The 21,399-nt window shown below is 39.8% G+C and overlaps 1 protein-coding gene across 2 annotated transcripts in view; it reads right to left on the bottom strand.

Moving 5' to 3' along the window:
* MAN1A2 (mannosidase alpha class 1A member 2) overlaps positions 1-21,399 on the bottom strand; it is a 156,422-nt gene that overhangs the window by 25,660 nt on the left and 109,363 nt on the right. For both annotated transcript variants that reach the window (XR_006164933.1, XM_032995637.2), the window contains exons 9-10: positions 13,864-13,979; positions 6,894-7,113 (exon numbers count right to left, since the gene is read on the bottom strand). Coding sequence is in view for 1 of the 2 variants with exons in the window: in XM_032995637.2 (XP_032851528.1) it covers positions 6,894-7,113; positions 13,864-13,979 (336 nt within the window). In the remaining variant the exon portion in view is untranslated. The remainder of the gene's footprint in view (positions 1-6,893; positions 7,114-13,863; positions 13,980-21,399) is intronic.

Genomic DNA, 21,399 nt, shown 5'->3' with positions numbered 1-21,399 from the left:
AAGGAGCTTTAGTAGAGAACTTTTGAAAAAGCGTTTTGGAAACCAGGTAAACCATATCAGTACTCCACCAAAGCAGCTGGGTTTCAGACAGTTCTGGTGAGGCATCTCCTACAGAAACCGTGACAACTTCTCTTGCTTTGTAGCTTGCTGGTACATTAACTCTTCACTTATTTACTCATATCTACTTCTAACATTATTGGGCACACCAAGAAATTATACCACCCAAGGATGGATGACCCCTGCGTATTGTGACAATCTCACAGAATTTTTATCCCAAACCAAGGATGTAAAATGAATCACAGCACTTCTACTAAAGTAAAGAAGCTGACTGAAGAAGCTACTATGAACACAGCACATTTCAGGGGAGCCTTCCTCTGAGCAAATAACCATCCAAGGCCATTTCACAATGCTATAGTGGTCGCACTTTAATCCATATTTTTTAGTATTAATGGGGCTGATAGGCTATAGTCTAGGCAGGGAGACCAGATGAGAAACAATTTCACATCATCACACAAAATTGCAAAGCTAAACCAGTACCTTTTTAAAAGATATTTCAACTGACTGATAGCTAACTTCTGTGAGAGCTATACTTAGCACTGCTGAAAATAAGAGCAAATCCTCAGACTTCCAGATAAGTATTCATACATCTAATTTTAGAAATTATTTTGAAAACATTGCTTAATTTTTTGGGTGTTCCTTTAAGATTACAGTCAATCTAGCAATGCATTTTCTGAAATAAAAAAGGATTCGTAATTATAATAATGCTTTCTAGGCTTTAACCCATAAAAAATTTGAGGATGAGAACCTCTAAGGTACTTTTGCTTGAGACTCTCTGAACCATTCCATCAATATACATTGTTATTTCATACTTCTAATGAAAGCAAGTAATTATTCTTGTTTCTTCATCTTTGCCTGTTTAGCTGCTGAGAAATCTTAGTCCTCTGGCTTATTCTGCATTGGAATTAATGTCACGTGTATAAAACCAGCTAAAGGTGTATCCAGATTCTGGTGACAGTTCTTGTCAAGAAACTTTGAAGATGTACCAAAAACTTCATCCTAAAATAATCTGTCTGTAGTCAGTCAATACTTTTCATACTACCAGCTAACGGTTGCGAAAATTCTTATGTATAAGGGATGGTATATTTTACTAAAAGTTTTGTGTGCTATAAATCTGCTCATGCTGCCATCTATATAGATAATTTTGCTTATTAATCTAACCTCTGCAATACCTATGAAAGCTAATTATTCAGACTGATTTGTTAGTGGTCTTTTTATTCTTTCCATTTCATTGGACTTTTTTTTTTTTTTTTTTACCATTTATGGATTTTGCATTACCAGTTATTTTATGCATTTGCCACGTTTCTCAGCAGTGTATGTTAAGCATGTAAAACAAAGAACTAATGCCCAGTAACTGGAATACCTCAAGATGTGCAGTCCACACACGTGCTTAAATGTTGAGAAACCTTGCATCAGAAGCATGTGAAGCGATATTGTTTTAGGCTTACCAGTGCCCCCTGACAGCTCTGCGATTCCTTGTGCTGTGCCGGTACATGGGCATACAGATCAGAGCATGCCTTCTACCTTTTGTTCTCTCGATCTTCTCTCCAAATCGGAAGCACACTGGGCTACAGAAAATTACTGAATTCTGTCATAGGATGGGAGATTTAGGATGACTGCAGCAATAACCTATCAATAGGGTATGGTACAGAAAAAAAAACAGAGTAGGGAGGAGGCAGACACATGTGCTAATTACACATCACAAGACAATTCTAGTTACAGTCAAGTTTTCTGACTTTGACCATCCGCAAGCCTTCTCAAGTCCATGGTGTTTCCAAGAGGTGCCACATGCATTCACAAGTTCCTGAAGAGAGGACATTTTCATGCTGGCAAGTTCAATGGATCCTGGAAACACAAATCCCTTGCTCAGAGGCAGATCAGAATTACCCCTGTACCCTTTGCCTTCACCTTCCAAAGACCATCAGCTTCCTCCAGCTGGTGAATTAGAAAGGCATCCTAGATCTAGACTGATACTCAGCTTAAGCAGAACCTGCAGAGATTTTCACAGAGCCATGGCAAGGGCCTAAGCTTCTCAGGATATCCCCAGTCACTTCTCTAGCCTACAGCTCAGGAGTGTGAGGTCTTCTCTTGGATATTCCTGGAGAACATCGACAGGTGAATCAGATTATCAGAGAGACTGTGACCCTGAATAAACCTCTCACTGATTACACGGCAGTGATGCCAGTTGTCACTGGGACATAATGCACATGGAAATGCACCAGGAATGGTTGCAAGGACTTTCCAACTCCTCTGTACTGATCAGCACCATGGAGCAGACAGCATCGTGAGAGATGAAAAGGGCAACTCAAGTGCTGACAGAATGCAGTCTGGTGGGAAAGGAAACACAAACGAAACAGCAACATCCACAAGGATTAAGGCAAAATTTGTAACAAGCCAGAAATGAGAAGGCTGTCACATGTAGACAGACCACTTTACATTTGGACAGTGAGACTTGTGCCTGATGTAAGAAAAAATGTGTATAGGATAGCAAAATTTTCTCAGGGGGTAAGCCTGGAAGACTCGCTCCCAAAGAACAGCAGGGTGTCAACTCAGTTTCACTGTCCAAAGCTAAAACGCCCCAAACTAACCAGGAGGGAATCATTAACATGCTTTTAATTATTCAGTCACTTGGGTAACAAAAGCAGGTAATTTCATCCAAGTTGGGTTCTTGTGATGGCCAGGTACCTTATGAAAAAACCTCAGATCTCTACAGAAGTCAAGCAACTGACTTCTGAACTGGAACGGGTCTGTTTCTACCACAAGACATGCTTCCTGTTACCTGTTTTGACTGAGATGTAGAATGAGGTATCCTTGAATTCAAGAGACAAAGCCCTTCTCTCTGTAGAGCTGGGATGATCTCCTCCCCCAGCATCTACACTGAGCTTATTTATGAACACATGCAGTCCTCGTAAGTCCTAAAACGGGGTCTCATCCTCCCTCCACATCTGCCTCTCTGAAAAGATTCTTCATCTTAGCATTGATTAATCCTGACTAGAGCAGCAGCAATGATAATCGTGTTAGGTAATGAGGAAGGAACTGAGTCATGTGAGCTGAGATCGAGTACCTGTGCTTGACCCAGCAAGACACGTAGGTGCAACAGGCTGTGGGCTCTCTAAGGTAGCTTCACATATCTGAGGGTGGTCTCTCTTATATGCTGGGAGGTGTGGCATGGTGTCATGCCAGCAACAATCAATCCAAAAGGTGATGGTGTGCTTTAACTTGTGCCACGCTTTCAATCAAGTTAAATGTATCTAAAAGCTTCAGCAAGCCCCAGTGATGCACTGTGAGCATCTGAAAAACCTGCAATGGACCGCTGATAACACATTCCAGGGGACTAGGGGATACCCAGAATGTCAGTGGGAAGTGCTCATTACAAGGCTAAGGCACGTAAGTCAGTCTGTGACATTACCGTGCAAATCTGTGACCACATGGCAACTTTTACTGGTTATATGGCAAAGAGATTGCTGTTGCCAAATTGGAAAGAAAGGATGGACAGCAGAGGATATTTCTTCCACTAGTAAAGAGGTGAAAAAGCAGGATGTTTTTATATCTGCAGGGTGGTCCTCCATCCTGCCCAAATGATTACTGGCAAAACACATGTTTTCATCATGTGTCTGGGGGACCTAAAAGAAGTATTCGAGTTAGGGAATGGGTTAGAATATGTTTGGGAGCACAGTAACCCAGCTAGGCTTGTATGGCATTCCTGAACGCAATCTGCTCCTCCACCTGTCAGCTGGCAGAAGAGGGTGTAACAGCCTGCTGCGGGAATGGCTCCTAAACACCATGAAGGTCTACTGCTGAGAGCACCAACTGGACGGCAACAGGCTGCTCAACATCGAGGAGTAGATGAGAAAGTGAAGAAGGATTCGTAATGGCCTAAGACCTCAAGGGTTTCAGAAGCCATCAACAGAAGCAAATGCAGCCAAGGGACCACAGAGACCATCTTAGAAGTTATGAGAGTCTGGACAATCATAACTCAGCACGTGACTTCTCACATCAGCTGTGATTAACTTCAGTCCCAAAGGCAAGTCAATGAAGAAAAGAGGCAAACAGACAAGAACAAGTGAAAGGGCTGTATTAACTTGACAAAAGAAGTAAAGCCTTGTTTTGTTAAAGAAGGCTGAAGTCACCACAAATACTCAGCTTTATAGAGGGTGATCGAGTTTGTCTGAAGGCATAGGGTAATATATCGGAGAGGAAAGTGACCTGAGAGGATATTGCCTTTAAAAAATCCTAATACATCAAGAACCTCCAGCCACAAATGTCATGGCAGAAAATCACCTCAATGCTAAAAAGGCATGTTGACTGTCACTGCAAGACAAGAGTATTTTACTTATTATCACACAGGTAAAACCTGTCCAGATCAAAGTTACTCCAACGGAATTTATCTGAAAACCCGGAAGTCCCGGACCCTAAATAATGTGTCATGTCACCATGTTTATTTATTTATGCAAGACATGGAAAGCATGATTTCAAACCAGAATTTCAGGAGATGGTATTCCATTATTTATACAACAACCTTATTGTAAAGACAGTAGAAAATATAGAATTTAATTTGCCTGAAGCTTTCTGAAATATCTTTTTTTTTTTTTTTTAAACAGGCTTTCATATCTACAATATGTGCAACAGGTAGCTGACAGCTGGCAATATAATGCCCTGCTTTTACTCTGTGAAATTTTGTTCTGATTTTTCTGAGACTGGGCCTTGAAATGACATTTTTTTTTTCCTCTCATGATCAGCCCTTATGGAAATTTAGGTTGCTTCATAAAGTAGTATTTTTCTACTAAAATGTTATAAAACCAGGCATATAGTGCAGTTTGTTATAAGCAACCATGGGAAGACACAGTAAAGGATAGCTCTGGTTGGTTTATCTGAAGAAAAGAGCCCTCTATCCTCAGCACCTTGCTGTCTCCTCTGGGGACACCAAATGGGGCAAGAGTTCTCCCAAGTCTACAGGAGAAAGAGATCAGGCTCTCCTCTTTACTGACTGAGATATACACCTATCAGCTGAACCAGGAGGACTGTCTGCCTTCTGAAAGGGAGTTTTTTCCTGCAAGCAGCTAATTCTGTCATTAAAGTGTACAATTATGTCTCAAATTCTGCTGTTAAAGCATAATGAAGTTGACATTTTGCATGTAGCAGTTCTTTATTTTCTTTGAAAAATCAGTCCAGGCTGGAAAAAAAAAAAAAAAAAAAAAAAAAAGGCAAATAAAAAAATCCACATTCCTGAGATTGCATGACCAAACAAAAGAAAACTAGGGCATTGCAAATTTCTAGCTCTCTGTACAACTTTCAGTTTGTTTCTTCCATGTGCGTGTTCTTATAGTCATTAAATATGTAACCAAAACTTTTATTCCCCCATCTTTTGACTTATTTAGGGTACAGAATCAACATCTGAAGGAATAAAAATAGGACTGCACAAACAACTATAAATTTAGCATTGCTTAATTTTAAGGAATTAAACATTTAAATGCATTTTTTTTTCAGAATGCAACAATAGCTACTATGTCCTACCTTTTCCCTTAAGCATCCTCATATTTTTTCCTTTTTTTTTTTAATGCTGTTGCTACCCAGGTAAAAGTATCACTTATGTGACCGAATTTTTTAAAATGACAGGCAATTATACAATGATACTATGTAATCCTGTGAATAGATACATGCATTCTCATCTTAAAACTGTCCAAGATTCAGTTGCCGTTACTTGTACCTGGAAGTTATTTCAGAAGCTCACTTCTATGATGGCTACACAAAGCTATTTTCAATTTCCAACCTACATATATTCACTGCGAGCTTACAAATCTCGCTCTTGGTACAACTATGTTGTTTATAACTTAAAATAACTCTATTTCTTCTCAGTGTTTACCCCTTGAGATGACAACAGATTTATTCCCTTCTTCGGCATTATTTTTCTAGTTTGAGCAGGCCAACCTATTTTCCCACTGTAAGATAAAAGCTTTGTTGCTCTAATCATTCCATTGGTCCTTCTCTGCATTTGTTCTGCTTGAAATTCAGATTTGTACAGAGTATTCTGGGTGACAAATTATACCTGTCTCCTAAGGCAGTGTTGATATTCTCTAAAATTCTTCACCTGATACAGACTAAGGCTGCACTGGCATTTTTCAACTCCCAGTTTAGAGAAAGAGCTCCCGGGTTTTTCTTGGTGAACTTCTTATTTCTGACAGCCCAGTCCTCAAGATCTTCCATTTTATTATTATGAGACCCTTGTGTTTTAATCGTGTCTTACGACATTTCGGCCACTGTAAGTGTAAATCAGCACACTTCAACTGTATGCATCAAGGTCACTATTAAAGATGTAAATAAACCTGGTCCAAAAGACAACTTGAGAAACTTCCAGCCCAGCAGCGTAGGCTGATATCGTCTCCCCACTACACAGTTTGCATACTAATCTTCATCCTCTCTAGTTTAATTGTACTTACCCAGAATATACTGCTACTAAAACCAGCAAGAGGTGTAGTTACGAATTTTTCACTCTACATAACTGTAAGAACAGTATATATGAAATTAGAAACTGCCTTATATACCTGGGAGGACAAGAGTTCACACACACTCCTTCCTCCCTGCACCCATATAACCTACCTCAGCCATCTGATCCAAAAATAGGGATAAACGTGCAAGAAGGAACCATATAGAGTCTGGTCTTACATTTACTCACCATGATGCAGATCAGAAGTAAATACATGGATGTTAAAAAAATTATACTGGTATAAAAACAGTGCATGTTAGACAAGGCATAGGTCCATCACAAATCTTAAAAATAATTACAACAATTTCTGTATTTCAACTACCAAAACAACTAGATTAGCAATTTATCTTACTTGTCCTGTCATATGACTCATGACACGTGTGTGCAATTTCAGCTCCAAGTTGCAAATAATGTCCAGCTTTATCATCTCTGGAACCATCTGCTCCAAGGGCAAACATTCCCCCTGCAAAACAGGTCAAATGGCCCATCTTTCTTTCAAGGTGCCCGTTCTTCCACTCCCCAATGAAGGTCAGTCCACCATTGGACTTTCTGATGAGATGTTTTTCTATGGCCTACAAGAAGATTAAGAGAACTTTCAAACACTGTTTTGCACATGCAAGTTTTACATACTAACTCTCCTTCGTAGAATAATGTTTTCAAAACAAAAATAATTTTTTTCTTTTAAATTTACTTCTGAGCACTAAGCAGCTATAAGAATATGATTTCAATGCACACAAAAAAATATCCTAACAGCTAAACAATGATAATGAGATCAAACATTGGAAAGTCATGACATAAATAAGAATTGCACTTTTAGCTGAGAATTCAGCACATATTTTATGGCTCAAACAATGTTTGTCTACCTGTTAACTCTGAGAAGTACCTATTTGTTCTGCTGTACAGTCTGTGCGTGCTCAAAAAATACATCCACATTGGAAACTTTTGGCCAGCACCATATGTAAAGGCAGCACAGGTACTCTCAGTCAGTCTTTAATAGGAAGTGACAAGAATGCTCCAGCCACCTTCTAGCTGCTTGTCCATATCAGCTTTCTGATTGCACGTAGTCAAAGGATGGGTGAGGGTTAGAGCAGCTGTTCACAAAAAAAATTAATATTTTATAGGTGGGGCAACTGCTACCTTATCTTTGAGCAGTTGTACCAATATTGTTGCTTGTGACTTGTAAATGGTATTCTTCTGGTAGTAGGAAGGAGAATAGCTGACTTGATTTGTCAAAGTTTGCAAACTACACGGAACAACACATTTACTTAAGCCTCTTCCAGAGAGGTTCACAACCCCCACCAATCTACTGCAGTATCTCTTATCTTTAGCATTAGACAGTATTTCTAGCAATTAGAATCTCTTTGATATAGACTTTGAGTCCTATAATAATAAAGACCATGAAGACATTCTTCCTATATTCTTTCCAGAAATCTCCTTTGTACTTCCACACATAACCATCTGATGGGTTCACAACTTCCATCAAAGTGCACGACTTGTGACTGGTCAGAGTACGCCAAGGCTCAGTAGAGTTGAAGGATTAAGTGCCATTAAAAAGGCATTTACTACACTCCTTGACATCCACAAGATCTATTACAGAAGTGAATCAATACACCTGTCCAATGCTTTTCTGCAACAAATGACACCCCAAATGTCCACAACTGTATTTTGCACTAAAACTTTACTGAGAACATACAGGCAGATCATCCTGCATATAACTAAAGTGGTTATCGTGGATGTGGAGGTCATGCCTGCTGCACACAGTTGTCTCCTTGATACCTGCACAGTGCAAACTATGCAGTTCACAACAATACAGATCCAAGCAATAAATACCTAGATTAATCAGCCTGAAACTTGTCATTCAGATTTAAAAGTGGACAGTGAAATAGCTTTTCCCTCTAAATATAAAAAGTGAGACTGTCTTTTGTTTTCAGCAAAATAGACAAACAAAAAGTCTCAAGATCTTCTATGGCATTTCAACTTTTTTTTTTTTTTCTTTTTAAGCAGATGCTTAAGTGATACAGGAGCATTAAAGCAGCTGTATTGAACCCAGCAATATTTGATAACATGGAAGTCCTCCATCCAGGTACTGAAATAACATCTGACAGCCTTCCAAAGTTTTCTTCAACAAAAAACTTTTCTATAATAAAGTTATTGAAATTACAGTTAGAAGAGGCAGAATTTGTAGGATTAGGAGCCTCAACTGGGGAAGACAATATAAACAGTAATCTGAAACAGTAGCGTTTCTGCAGATGGATGTGGTTTTGTATGGTTTTCTGGACATGTTCTTAACTTGAGACGCTGCAGTGCTTGCAGCTACTTTCCTGAATGGTTACAGTGATGTGAATCTATGCCTCAGCCATGTAGCCAGTGAAAATCTGGCAGTTCCCATATGGCCAAGGTAAATGTACTACCTAAAAGGCAGTGCAGAGGATCACAGGGAGAGGGCTGCATTATCCTCAGTAGGGCCCTGCTCCTGACTTGAACTGTGGACCAAGTCATCATTTGGAAGGTGAAATTTCTCCACTGTCCTCTATTGAGCTTGTGTGTTCTGAAGGTTATGAAAGAGAAGTGCTGGTCTGCATTCCTGTTGGGTTTATTTCTTCACTAATGCCACTAATAGATGTGGAGTTGGTGCTTATGGCAGAATCCAGTGAGAAGAACACAGAAATAACCGACAGAGCAGAAACTATTAAGTCTCTGACAGCTGCCAAAGTGACTGTCTAACAATCATGCAAATTGGCATTGAGGACTGGCGTGACACTGTGGCTTCTGCTGCTAGGGAGCCTGATGTGGTTAACTGTACAAGCCTCATTTTTTCTGAAAGTACTCATGCAGAAAAGATTGGATCTGCTGAAAATTCTGCCAGTAGAGATGATACTAAGATCTGTTGCATTAGCTCTGTTGACTCAATTATCCTAGAGCGGGACAAAACAGACATTATGATAATTACTGGATTTTTTTGTCCATGTGGTCCATAAAAGTTGAGGAGTCGTTTTACTATGAAAAACCACTTTTAGCATGAAGAGCAAGAAGGTTTAAAAGGGTTTAAGCTTGTTTCCCGGAGGAAAACACTTTCTTCCAAATGTTGTGTGAAATTCGTTTTGAATTGTATCTTCTTGGAATTTCATAGCTGTTGAGGAATAAATGGTTGCAGGAGCATTTCCAGGGGGGACGAAATCGCTGTGGTTGGCACCAGGAGAGCCAGCAAAGGCCAAACTTATACGCTTCTCCATGAGCCGCTCCTCCACTCTAGACTTGCTTTCAGAATTTGACTGAAGAACATCATCGAGGTTCAGTGTGCCCCTATTCAGAACACATCTTCTGAACTTGAGCATCACCGTCTTGTATAAGGGGTAGTTTTTGAAATCTGAAAATCAAGTTCTGTCAGCTACTTAATTATTAAGTTACATGTTAGAAGTCACAAAGGAAGCATCGCCAAGAATAAAATAAATGCAACCCTCTCAAAATACTTTATCGTTCAACAACCCACTGCTTGCTGACTGTATAAAAAGGACAATTAATGTTCACAGTAATTAATAAGGAACAATTGGGGGTGCTGGGAGCACTGCCTAGTGGACAGGACAAGCTTGAGCAGGTTGGGACAGATGTGGCATCTGTATCCTCAGCTGGATGCCTGGGGCCACTCCAGTAAGTACTGCAAAGCAAAGACATCCAGCTGGACCATGAGGAGTGTACATGCACTAGAGTGGACACGAATAATTAAGCTCCCAAAGAAAAGGCTTAGTTCACATCAATTAAGAGTTTAACTGATGGAAGAAGCTTCTTTAGTCAGTGAAATGCCTGAAACAACAGACTGGGATGTGTAAACAGAATGTCCTCTATGTGATGTTCACGCTTTATGTGATTTTTATGACTACAAAACCCAGCATTTTCTGAGCTGTCTTGCAGCAGTACTTGCTGTGTTGTGATAGTCAAACACACTGCTGAATCCTTCTTCTAGGTATCTAATGTTGTGCAATAAGAAAGAGCGAGGATCAAATTTGTGAGCCTAGCAGATTAGACTACTCAAGGCAACAGATCAGAAGGAAGCTTCCCTATCCTCCAGCTGATGTGAGAAGAAAAGACACTTTAAACCAGTCTAGCTGGGAGGGCCACATGATGATGTTGAAAGCAAAGTTGAGAGGCCCATCCCCAACATTTATTGCCACAAAAAGTTCTCAACAGCTTTACAATTTCAGTAAACTTCTACCCCAGTTTTTAGTTTACAGACTAGGACATTGAAATTAAGTGTCCTTTACAGTGGAAGACTGCACTAATGTTATCTAGCATGAAGAGGTCACAGATACAGAACCTGTTCGTGCTCTTTGTTATGAAGTATGTGGTGACCTGGGTAAGGCTCCATATGTCATGGATTGGAAATCATGACATCTGAAGAACAGATGCTGTCATCTTTCTTCCTCTTAATACCTCCAAGGAATGGGATAGCACTGCCTACTGCCAGACTTGATAGTGAGGGTATGGCTGTCCATCTTCTGCTCTCACCCCTGTAATAAGCCAAAGGAGTCAACTGTGGTTGGACAGAGACCTTCTTTTAGACTGGTGGGTGCTGAGAACATTTCCAACTCTGTGCTATGAGTGGGAAGAATGTATTTTACATCCTTCCCTTTCTGCTTGCATACATGACGTAAAGAGCTTTTGCTCCAAGTTTTAAGAAACAAAGAGTAAGAAGTTTCAGCTATGGAGGAAGACCTATGTTATCGGCAACTACAAATTAATGGTAAAGGAATGGGTTCTTAAAACTGTTTTAAGTTTTTAAATAAAAATTCAAATTGCAATTACGTGAAACAAATCCTACTCACTGACTCTTTGCCCGTGTCTTTCAATGTCAAGTAGGACTGGGATAAACACAAACCCTGAATCAGAAGAATGTTCCACAATGCATAAACCAGTATGGTTCATGCAAATTCAAATGTACATGGGTAGGTTTAGCTGAGAGAAAGCCAAAGAGAAAATCATCTGATGCTTGCACTGCAGGTCGTATCACACACGAAGCGGGTGCTGCTCAGCTCGCTCTCCCTCCTGTCCACAGTGTGATTCCATCTGGTCCAAAACTTGCTTCACCGTGTCTCCATGCAGAGACACAGATTTGCCCATACAAAATGTTTGCATGACTGGGCTTACAGTGGAGAGAGTGAAAGAGAAAGTTTATTTCCTCTAAAGTGCTCACAGATTAAAATATAGTAAATGAGAATAAAATATTTCAACAGTAACCAGAATAGATGTTAAACATCAACAGTTAACCATTTTTAAACCCACATGACCCAATAAACTGTATTTTAGGCTATCAAAAGCACTCAACTAATGTACTGAACTACTCGTGCTGACTTTAACAAACTCTGGAAAGCTAAGGAAGTTCAAAGGGACTGACTGGGAAACAGCTGATGCTTTAACAGTATTTTAAAAAGTTAACAATCATATAAAATGAATTATGTGGTTTCAAAAATAAATTTTTGACAAAAGCATGCTGATATTAGGAATATCAGGAATTTCAGGATTTTCCTTGGTATTGTACAAAATATTAGTCCTGAACAAATTCAAGGCACATATGAAGTGGATTAGACGTTGGCTTGCTAGAACAACTCAAAGTAAACAAAAGATTGTGAAAAATCCTCATCCCATGAAGATTCTTGTAAAGATACTTTTATTCGATGCTAGGCAGCGTTTCTACCAATGATCTGCAAAAAACAAATGCTAAAAAAAATTTGCAGATGAAAAAAATTGATAGAGCTATAGATAGTTATAAAGGAAAAGTCAGTCCTGTAAAGTCATAGAATCATAGAATTGTTCAGGTTGGAAAAGTCCTTTAAGATCACCAAGTCCAACTACTAAATCATTCAGAACAGGTAACAAAATAGGTTTTGCCTGAACAGTTGTGTTTTAATAGAGATAAGTATAAGGTCACCCACTGAAGAATCGGGAATGTAAATTGCAATAGTAGCAAAGCAGTAAATCAAAAAGACTATAACCAACTTCAGAGTAAAACCAACTGGAAAGTGCATGACAGTGTGAGGCAAAGGTTAAGAGTGCAAACACAGCTCTTGGCTGGATGAAGAGGAGAACACTTAGGAGAAATCAGGCGAAGACATATTAGAAGAATCATTAGATTCTTGTCTCCATACTGAAGACACTGAGAAGTACCTAGAAAACAGCTTAAGAAATAATTACAAAACTGTTTTATATTGTGAGACTCAAGAAAATAATGCATTTCATCTTCAGGAGAAAATGCCTACTGTACCTTTGTTAGTAACCAGCTACATGATGCAGATAACTCTTTAAAAAAATGTAGGGAAGGAAAAAGTTCAAGAAGTTCAAGTAGCTGAAAGCCAAATGTAATCACATTCAGGTCAGGAGTAAGACAGATTACAGCTTCAAAGCAATTTTGGACTAGAACTTTCACTGTATCGCTTCTAAAATGTGAATCTGGAGAACTCCAAGAACAGGCATTTTGTTGAAAGAAACACAGCATGCACAGAACATGGGCCAAGTTAGGCACCAAGCGCTATCTGCACCTGGCCAAGCCTACACAGGCACTGCTGCTGTTGGTACCACAGCTAGCTTGACTAAAACTGGATTAGGTACTCTCTACATGTCTTAACTGTAGCCCAGGCACGTTGGCACATAGGGGCACAAGCAGACCTGAGGAAAGATGACTTTGTATGGGGAAACTCAGAAGGTAAGAGCTGGGCAGCATAAAGGCCCCCACCCCAAATCCCACTTAACCATGCTGCAGTACTGCCCTGCCTGGGCTGTGAGAGGGAGCAAGGCCAAATCACAAAAGAACCATAGAGGAAGGAACAGGTATGAACTACATTTTACAAGACAAAGATGGAATAAAACATCTAAATGTTTTAGAAAATTAAGAATAAAACAATTCAGGATTTCAACTCCTAGACTGATTCTGAACACTGGAGAAAAGTGACTCGGTCATTCTGCACACATCTTAGGGTTGTTGGGTCTCTCTCTAATAAACTATAGCTCAGGTTTTTGCTTTATACCATTTGGACTAGCTGATCACTTTGAGCACAATAATCTGCAGCAGATGTATTCCACAATAATGCTTTTTAAACTACTCAGAGTGAAAGCTAGCATTATTCATCACTTGATTTCTTAATACTTACACAAACAAAACAAGTCCTGTTGGGTTTTTTTGATTTTGTGCTTATTTGTTGCTGGTGGTGGTGATTTTTGTATTTTGAGGGGGGGTGTGTGTTGTTGGTTTGTTTGTTTGTTCGTTTGTTTTGAAGTATTAAAGACGGTTTTAAAATTCCACTGTATTGGAAAACTCAATTAATTATAATCACCTCAATTGCATCGTCGTACATTTTCCTTGCCTCCGTGTCCATCTTGTCTGACATAAGCCAGGCTTTCAATAAATATTCATAAAAACTGTCTCCCAGCCCGCCCACGGATGTGTGATCTGTAGGAGGGAAAAAGGAAAAAAAAAAAAAAGTTGAAGTTATTATATAATAGCACCTTAAATTTATTCAAAATATGAACTTACGTTTTTAAGGTCTACTGTTGTAGAATTATCAATATTTTAAAGCCTGTTTAGCAGGACAAAGCTGCACTGTATGCCCTGTCCCCTCTGAACTTACTTCATAGGTGTGGAACCTGCTGTATGCGTTCACGTCTTGTCATTCTGCACAGGCTATCCCTCACGTCAAAACTAATTTAACATCTGTTTCTACTTCATTCCACAGAACCTAATTGTTTTCCTGCTAGGGTTTGGGCGGGATTTATTTTTTTTATATATATATATATATATATATATATATGTAAAAAGTATATACAATAAAACCCTGTAAGATCTCTGTATCCAGGCTACAACCAGGTCATGTGGCTGGCTATGAACTGCCATGAACTACAACAGAATCCAATCTTTCCAGGAGATTTTTATTTCCAGCAAGGTAGTTACTTAACAAACTAATGAATTTCTCAAAATTAATGTTCTTATTTAAATTATTTCAGTCAGAAAGGGGGCCAATTGCCTTTGTAGTATACAACACAAGCCCTGCTCTGTTCCACCGTGCCTGAGCAGCCATGCGGAGCCACTCCACGTGCCACAGGGTAAGGCTGTTTGACTGTTAGAACCCACCATCACATAAACTGGACCTCCTAAAATGCAGATTATTTTTTTTTTTTTGTCACTTTTTTTTTTTTTTTCTTGCAGAGGTTGTCTTTCACATGTAGAGTCATCGCTATTTCGTGCTGACAGACCACATGAGAACTACCTACGTTTCTCTTTGGGTGAACTATTATGCATCCCCACAAAAAGCCTACTGATGGTCCGACTCAGTCTCAAAGCTCCTGTTCCAATCACGGTAAGCGCTCCCTCAGTACACTCGTCATTCAAAAAGCAGTATACTCTATGAGATTTGGTACGTGGCTCCAATCAGAACAGCACATAACCTGTTCTTTCCCAATACTGCAGCTCCCCAGATGCTGCCACCAGAGCAGCCTTAGTCTGCTGAAGTTAGGAGAAAGAAATGCTAAAGACCAACTTTGTCACAATGCCAGAAATTCACTGCCCTAAGCTGTTACAGTCATACAAGTTTGCTTTTAACAGGTGAAAAAAAGAAAAGACATGATACTTCCTTTTCCAAAGTACCTCGAAAAAGTGGTATTATTCACAGTCTTTCTGGGATAAAGGTGTAAAAGAGAGGTTAGAGCTCTCCTTCTGTTCCTTTTTCCTCCAAGCACCATCCTGCCCCAGCATGTCTGCTTGTCTCTGAAGATGAGAGTAGGAGGTTAGAGCTGGTAGATGCTCCTGTCCTAACTCTTCTAGCTGTCTCTTGACTCCTCTGCTACTTACCAATGGATTTCTATACAAAGGAAGGAACAAGTGGAAAGCCTGTAGCTTTCCCATTTGTTTTCAGGTTGTGAATTTGGAGCGAATTACCTAATGCCCTTCTCTTCTACCTCAGTATCTCCTAGACAGCCTTTTCACACCCAGCTACTCAGTGATTTAACTACAGATAATGAGTTTTCGTAAGCTTTGTAGCTCTGAGCTGTAAGAGGGCATTCAGGTCACAAGTCACTTTCTTACACAAATGTAAGGGCTAGAAATTACTCCTTCAACACACAATTACATTCACATGTAGACATAAGAACTAAGGGTCTACAGTTTTCCGAAAAAAATCAACCATCCCAAGACTTCAGAGTTACGACTCATGTCAGCACCACTCATGGACTGTCTTCACAAGAGAGACGGTTTAAAACTACTTCTGTTAAGCTGCTGCCTCCTCCCCAGCTGGGCTCTGTCACTTGAGTCAGTGCTGCTCTTCTGCCAGATTTCTTTCACAGCTGCACTCAGTCCCCAACCAGGACAGGGTTGCCGAACCCTCAGCAGGGTTCATCTCATAGCGGCTCCACCTGGGCTTGGGGCAGGAAAGAGCAGGAAGATGAGTGGAAAAGACTTCCTAAGCAGAGAAATCCACGGTCCAGGTGAGTTTCCAAAGTCAGTTATCAGAAACACGTCCCATTTCACATCTACTTCTTCAGGCAGTCATTTGAGAACTGCGTTTCTCTCCTGTCAGCAGCTCTTCTCCTCCTCCACATTGCTTCTTGTCTTAGATGAAGCTACAGGGAGTGCAGGAACCAGTAGCATTGGGACACACAGAACTCTGAGCCATCCCCTCGACAGCCTTTTTTGCACCTTCTTCATGGATTCAGAGAACAGAGCTGCGCAAGCCTCTCACACACAGATCCTCCTCCCACTCAGCAAGTAAGAAGCAAACATGGCTAAGGCTCAGGGCTTCAGAGGGCCTTGCAGCTCCCAGCACCAGTGTCTTCTTTATTCCCATTTTGCGTACCTCACTCCCAACTCTCAACTCCTAGGAGTTTTCAGGGCTCCTCTCTCATTAAACAGTGGACTCCTCCACTCCCCAGCTGATGCCTTTCACAGTTGGACCAGAGGGCAGACCTGTCAAGAAAGGGCAAACTGATTCTGTTCCTTCTCCTCAGTAGCAGGAAAAGGGACAGATGAAGTATTTTTGGTGGTCACACATGGTAAGACACCACAGACAGGTATCTTTCATACAGAAGGGAAGCAGTATTTCAAGGGAGCTGACTGCATTCAGATACAGCTGTCTTTATTTTCCTGATCTGTCCCCATCTGCAAAAAATAGCTGAAAGAGGGTGGAAGTGAAAAGGAGTCCACCGCAGCCGCGGAACTGAGGTTTAAGCATGGCAAGTTTTCCAACTTCTACTGCTGCATTAACTGCACCCTGGCAAGATCTTCTTCAGGTCTTCTGAGAGGGTCAGAAGGTGTTGCTAAAGCAGAATTTGTTGCATTCTGTGTAAGGACTATAACTAGAAATGACTGAAAATGAAAACACTTGTGACAGATTGCGGGACTTTGACAACTTGCTCTCACCTAGAGTGGAAATACTAAAGAAGTATTTTTCAAGATTTCTTAGCAAATATATAGCTGGTGAAAACTGCAGATCTGTGTCATCACATATGATTCTCTCCTACAAACAAAGCTCCCTACCCAAACTTATCATCAGCAGGTCCATGGTGGTTATCACTCCCTCCTGCTATTTGTGCTACAGCTCAGATGGATTCAGAGATTTAACTCAGCTCAACTCAAAATGTTTTGCTCGTAAAAATGTTTTGCACATAAAACATTTTGAAGTTTTTCAACCAGCCCTAACCTTGCTTGTCAATCCAGAGTACTAAAAAGGAACAATCTGTGATCTGAGTAAATGAGTTTACAACAGCATCCTGGCACTAGGTACTCTTCAGGAGACAGCTGTGAAGGTATGTTTAAAATGTTTGTAAATATTTTGAAAATTTAAAAATGGATTTATTTTTTCACGTGTTTGATCTGCAAGAATTATTTAATTAGATCTATGCCATTTAAAGGATTCTACTGTGAAGAAGTGTTTCGCTGTGAAATCCTACAGTAAAATTCTTTCCAGATTAAGACAAATATAGCAAAGAGAACAGAAGTATGAGGGCATATCAAGTATGGCAAAAGCCACATCTACTGTTCAATGACATATATACATTTTTAGAACATTCATTCCTGCCACTCAAGACAAATTAAGATATTTTCTTAATTCCTCATTGTTTCAAATGTAGGCTCAGCTCAGATGACTGGGCAAACATAAAAGGATTCCAGTCAAAGATTCCTTGAGAAGTCTTATTTTAAACTAAAATACATTGTAGCTGCAGTTGCAAAGAATCCCTTCAACTATTGCCATCAAAAGCAATTACAGAAAGCCCTGTATTTTTTCTGGTTTGTCACACATTAGAAAGTACACTGTGTGTAAACCTGTGCAGTCAAGTGTGTTTGTAGGCTTCCTGCTTGCCAGAATAAAATCTTAATAGAAAGACAATGATATTTACACTTCATAGCAACATTTTTGCTCAGATACTTCAAAAGATTTACATACTGTTAAATAATGCCATTTTTCTTCTTAATAAACAGCACGTGGTTGAAAACAAAAAAAACCCCAATCAATTTCATAGCAAAATTTTAATGAGGTTTTAATTTGCTGATAAAAGAAGATCTATATTTAGTCAAATACTGTGTCTCAGCTAATATTTCAAAAATCACATCCACCTCTTTCCCACAGACTGAGCGGAGGACGTTCTTTTAAATGCTCACACCATCATTATCTAGTATTTCTAAAGCTAGTTTCACTCCAAATGATCTTATTCATATCAGCAATCCATTAGCTCACTGCTGAAACAGTCTCCTGTGACAAGAACCAGGACAATTATTTCACGGCAAACCACTGAAACACAGAGCAGGTCAGAAAGGAGAGTACATGCTATCTAACTGAAATGACGATGGATTCAGCTTGAGGTAGGAGGGAGAGTCTGTGGCACTCCAGGGATTTGTTCTCTGTAAGTGAAACTGTTGCTTTACAAACCTGGGGAGACAAACCTGGTTTTCCTCAGCTAGCTCTTCAGGGCACAGGCTGTAGGGTTCCCCCTCCTCAGTTACAGCTGAGGCTCTGTAATGGATCTGGCTGTTCTTCCTCTGCAGGACTAAGTTTTAGGGGTGGTGGTAGATAATAGAGATACTAGGCATTCACATAGCTCATTCTCCTCCCTCATGCCCAGATCTACCTATCGGCTGTAAATAACCTCCTCCACAGAAAGCCAGTTTCTAAATGCACAGCAGTGGTTCCTGAGAATATGGTTATGGCAGCAGACTGCAAGTTTCAAACATGTGCCGCTTCCTTATGTTTACAGGGAAAGTTTGGTTCAGTGAGCAATAAAATATTTTCCACAACAACTGAAAGCCCTCTAAAGATAACATTAATAACAAAACCTGCTCTAATGAAGGTTTACCTGCTCTCTAGAGCAAACTTAGGATGTGTAAATTATTTTTAAGCAGATGGCTTTAAGTAGTTAACAGCAGCTTAATGAGGCAAATTAAAAACAGTTCATGATTTGCTAAACCCTCTCTTGCTTTGCGCCGTAATTGTTCAATTTCAATTGTAATTTCTTGGCGATGAGCAGGAATAAAGAAAGAAGCCAGGCATTGCTTTAACAGCAGCACATCAAGCCAGTACTGATGCTGCAGTCACAACAGGTGAGCGTGAGGCTTCATGGTACCCACGATGGGTGGTGAGCCACTGCTCCCCTCCTGACCCCAGCGCACGTCCTCCCATCCTTCCATTGCGTCCATAAAGCTTACACATCATTTACTGCACGCAGAATCAGAAAGATTAAATAAATGCTGAGCAGAAGTATGTTTAGCATGCACAGGTTGCCATGCTGAAAAGCAGTACGGTGAGATAACGTTCTGGCGTTACATAAGCACAAGCAAGGCGGAGATGAGGATCAACTGTGCTGGTGGTATTTTTTATCCACAAATTTGCAACTACAACGCTGATTTAATATTTTTAAGTAGAGATAGATAGAAAACAAGCAAGCAAAGAATTAGAAATTTGGCAATATCCAAAAGAAACTCAATACTCTAGAACTGTAATTGTTAGTTATAACTCTAAAGCAAAGGAAAACTAACTTAAACTTGTCTACAACAGACTACCCAACAGACTGGAAACACCACGATGAACTGATTCATTTCAACCGAAAGAGTAGTAGTATGGAGCTACTTTGCAATAAAAGAACAAAGTAGTAAAAAGGGAAGCTGATTTTCCTTAAGGATCACAAACACTGTAGCTCTGACAAAGTGCTATTGTAATATGTCAGGGAAGGAGCTTAAGAGAGGAAAAGATAAGTAACCAGGAGGAAGTAGTGAAACAATTAAGCTAACACCAACTTTCATTAAGAAACCCTCGCACCCCATCACCATTGGTTGTTCTGGGTACCAACTGGCCTGACACTGCCCTGTTCCTCTGTGTAGGAAACATTTAAAGAACTGTTTTTCTGTTTGTCTTCAGTTGCTCTGATTAAATTTCAGTTCAATCTTTACTTCATGTAGTTGGGCTTAGTGCCCCTCAGCTGCTCTAAATGGGTGTAAATTCCCTTTCTAATCCTTTAATCCACAAATCTGAGGCCCTAGAAATTGCAGTTGCTGCAATTCAGAGTGGAAATTCAACCTAAGGATGCCATAAACCATAATGGATAGCTTAAAAGTGCAAACACTTGTAAATTAATTGCAGCAGAGGCAGCCCTGATAAAAGGAGGTGGAGGTGCAATTTTTAGTCAGCTATGAATCATTTATCACTAAGGAACACGTTACCAGCATAAGAATTTTTCTGAAAACATGCAGGTTGTCACACAACAGAATTACATTCAAATCATAGTTAAGGTTGCACAGACAACCTTTTATAAGTGAGGAAATAGCTGAACAGACATTGTGTCCTGTTCTACTGTCTGGTGACACAACGGATTCAAGCAACAAGAAAAACCTAGCTCAGCTCCTCCCAACCTGGGGGTGCGCGATCACAGCGAGAACATAGCAGCTGAACTCCAAATACTCCATATGGAGAAAGTAGACATGAATATTTTTCAAAGCCTTGGAAAATATGGACGGTTTTCTCCTCAAGCAGTCCTGAAACAAATTATTCCCACAGTATTCCACGTGCGAAACATGATAGTTTTTGAGTTTCTTAACTATATGCTTAAAAAAACCAAACTTTAATCTGGGTAGAATCACATTCCACATGTAGCTTCATTTAGAAATGGCTGAAGCATTTTCGTCAAGGCTGTTTAAAAAAACCCAACAAAACAGCTTGAGGCAGACAAAATATTCCAGTTGAGAGAGTTGAAGTTTGGCAGCTACAAGAAACTAAAAACACAATCACTTAATGGAAAGTGTTGAGTAATCTTTATTTTAAGTGCTACCAGTCTCTTGGATAATAAAATTAAGCAAAATGACTTCCTAGAGCTGTAGTGATTATCAAACTAAATATTAAAACTCTCAAACTTGCAAAATTTAAGTGTGTGCAAAGACAACAGAAATGATTTGAAACAGACCAACAAGTACAAGTAATCCAACTAAGACATGTATTTAGGTAACTCATGCTGTTAGAACCAAAACGCATCTTCAAACTGAATGTAGTTTATGATACTGTAATGTCAAATGAGTGTCCTATTTTGGTATCTTACAACAGGCTTTCCTTTCACACTTAGTAATTCACAGCTGGAACAAAAATCCTTTTTGTATTCAAACTTCCCTGAAACTTTGAAACACTCCAGCTATTTATAATTCTGAAAATAATTTAGGTGATCTCTCAGAAGACATGTTCATGAATTAAAGTCCAATCAACTAAACACATCAAGTCCCCATGTGAAAATGAAACACATTAAAACTGTACATTGGAGGTTTTACTGGAAAGTGTCCTTTTATCACTCGAAGTTGTCTTTTCCAGATTATTACACTCACCAACAGAGCCACCCAAGTGAAGCAC

The sequence above is a fragment of the Tyto alba genome, unplaced genomic scaffold (genome assembly GCF_018691265.1).
Source record: "Tyto alba isolate M040663 unplaced genomic scaffold, T.alba_DEE_v4.0 Super-Scaffold_14, whole genome shotgun sequence".
Classification (NCBI taxonomy): Eukaryota; Metazoa; Chordata; class Aves; order Strigiformes; family Tytonidae; genus Tyto; species Tyto alba.
The sequence above is the reverse complement of the archived record's forward strand: the minus strand, read 5'-3'. Positions and strand labels throughout refer to the sequence as shown.